Raw genomic sequence first — 2,331 nt, 5'->3', positions numbered from 1 at the left:
TGTCTCTCTGGGGAGGGCAGGGGCCTTAAAACCAAAAAAAAAAAAAAAAAAAAAAAGCTCTCAAAAATAAATAAATAAATAAATAAATAAAAAAGAGAGAAACACAAGCATGCATGCCCAAAATCCCAAGTGGAAGGAGAGATGGAGAAAGGACTGCTGTGTGACCATTACCCATGGAGGGTGCTTTTTCCTTCCTCCCTCTCTCTCTGCTGAGTGCATTCTAGCCCCCCCCCCAAAAAAAGCCTTCTATTACATTTCATAGAAAATGCTGATTCTGCCACAAGACAGCTTACCACCAGACAAGAAATCCATTCTTGTTTATTTTTCTTAAGTTTGTATTTTCTTAAGTTTCATTTTTTTCTTTCTTTCATGAGAGATAAACGGACAGGTACCCTGGACAAGATTCTACCATGTCATGACCCTCCCCCAGCCTCCCAGCCAGCCAGAAGCACAGTGTACAAGGGCATGCCCAGAATGTTCTTATCAACTCAGGATCCAAGGTTGGCCCTTCCATTGGCTCCACTGTCATATAGAGGCTGGAAGGGTAAGGGAGGAGGTTGGTGGCCATGCCATAATCCCTTCTCTCCCATTCTCCTGGGATTTTGGGCATGCAAACACATACGCCTAGAGAGATTTTCAAGCCACCAGGTCCAGGACTTGAACCATATTCAGTCATGTGGGAGGTCCAGCACCTTAACTACCACAGCACCTGTCGGCCCCAGAACTTCTTTAGAATGTTCGAATCTGCTAACCAAAGAAAGCAATCTGAGCACCTTAGAGAATAGGCAAGAGTTTGCTCCTCCTCTGCAGGGTTATCATTCGTCTACCTCATCTGACCAGCTCAGAGTTCCTCCCTATCAGTATTTTTACCATTAAATAAGTAATTTAGAAATCAAGCTGACTAAATATATTACTTACTCATTTTGCAAAGACTCATAAAATACACAATGGTAAAGTCACCTGATGAATTTTAGCAAAATAAGACAGAAAATAAAAATTCTGTTACTCCCCTCAATTTTACAGTAGGAACAACCATTACAAAGCTTCACAATATTTATAAATGAAATGATACATTATTTAGAGTTTGCTTTAAAATGGCTAGAGGAGGTAAATCTGAAATAATATTAGGTGCCAGCAGATGGTGTAGTAATGTTGCTGGACTCCCACATGGCTGACTGTGGTTCTAGTCTCAGATCCAGTGGCTTGAAAGTCACACTGGGCCTGTTTATGTGCCCAAAATCCCAGGAGGAGAATAAAGGAGAAGGGACTGTGGTGTGGCCAATCCCCCTTAGGGAGTGATTTCTCACTTTCCCTCTCCCCATATCTCTCTCTCTGGTGAATGCATGTGCCCTACGGCAAAATCCTCTAAAAGAACAACAACAACAACAACAGAATGAAAACAGTGTTAGTAACTGCTGCATCTAGGTAATGGGTGTATCGGTTGTTCTTGTGCATGTTTGACTATTTCTAGAGTAAAAAAATTAACCAGTGCTTTAAAACTGATGCTCCTTATCTGAGAAAACATAGTTTCCTTATCAAACAAAGATGACACTTAGAGAATCTGAAGCCACTTTCTCTGTCAGCCCCATTAGAAACAGGGAACTAGGGAACACCAAGGCTGACAAGCTGCTGCAGGTTTACCAGAGACCATGGGGATTTGCCAACTCGACCGGGACCCTGCTTCCTCTCTCTGTTCTCGCCTGACATTTTTCATGTGGACTGGGGGCTTGGCATGGGCGGGGCTGCAATTTATTTCATTTCAATGACTTATGTGGCTCCTGTGGGCACAGGAGTTGTTTTTAATCTCTGAATTAAAGCCTTTGGTATATAACATCCACAGATGAAGCAAAGCCTTCTTTGTAAATGGCATTTCATTCTTAACTCTCTATTTTATATGTTTATTAAGTGACTCAATGAGATCACTTGACTGGAAGTGACTACAATGGTGCTGCAAAGTGCAAGCCCAAAAGTCGTAAATCCCATAAAAGAAATACCTGTAGGAGAAAGCTGAATCCTGTGGGTGGGCCGCTTGGCTGGCAGAGTCTGGGAGATCATCAGCCGAGATGTTCTGCAGTGCTTCGTCACGGGGAGAGTCGTGTGCACTTTCACCATCACCCATAACTTCTACACAAAACCCACCCCCGAGAAAAGGACAGCTGAGTGAATATGGAAAAAGCTGGTACTGGCAAATATTCAGAGTAACTCGGCAAATTAACACTGTCCTACAGTAAGAGTTCTTTGGGAAAATGAAAGAAGAAAACTTCAAACACTTAAGTTATGAAGGATAATAATGTGCCAAGACAGTTGTTGAGAAAGGTTTTACTTCTTCCG

At 42.3% G+C, this 2,331-nt stretch overlaps 1 protein-coding gene across 1 annotated transcript in view; it reads right to left on the bottom strand.

The window, feature by feature from the left end:
• GAPVD1 (GTPase activating protein and VPS9 domains 1) overlaps positions 1 to 2,331 on the bottom strand; it is a gene marked incomplete in the record, with an annotated part of 67,031 nt that overhangs the window by 11,990 nt on the left and 52,710 nt on the right. The window contains 1 exon segment of the mRNA XM_027775603.1: positions 1,995 to 2,124. Within this exon segment, the coding sequence (XP_027631404.1) occupies positions 1,995 to 2,124 (130 nt within the window).

Source organism: Tupaia chinensis, unplaced genomic scaffold, assembly GCF_000334495.1.
Source record: "Tupaia chinensis unplaced genomic scaffold, TupChi_1.0 Scaffold000575_1, whole genome shotgun sequence".
NCBI lineage: Eukaryota > Metazoa > Chordata > Mammalia > Scandentia > Tupaiidae > Tupaia > Tupaia belangeri.
Note: the sequence above shows the minus strand (reverse complement) of the source record. Positions and strands in the feature narration are given on the sequence as shown.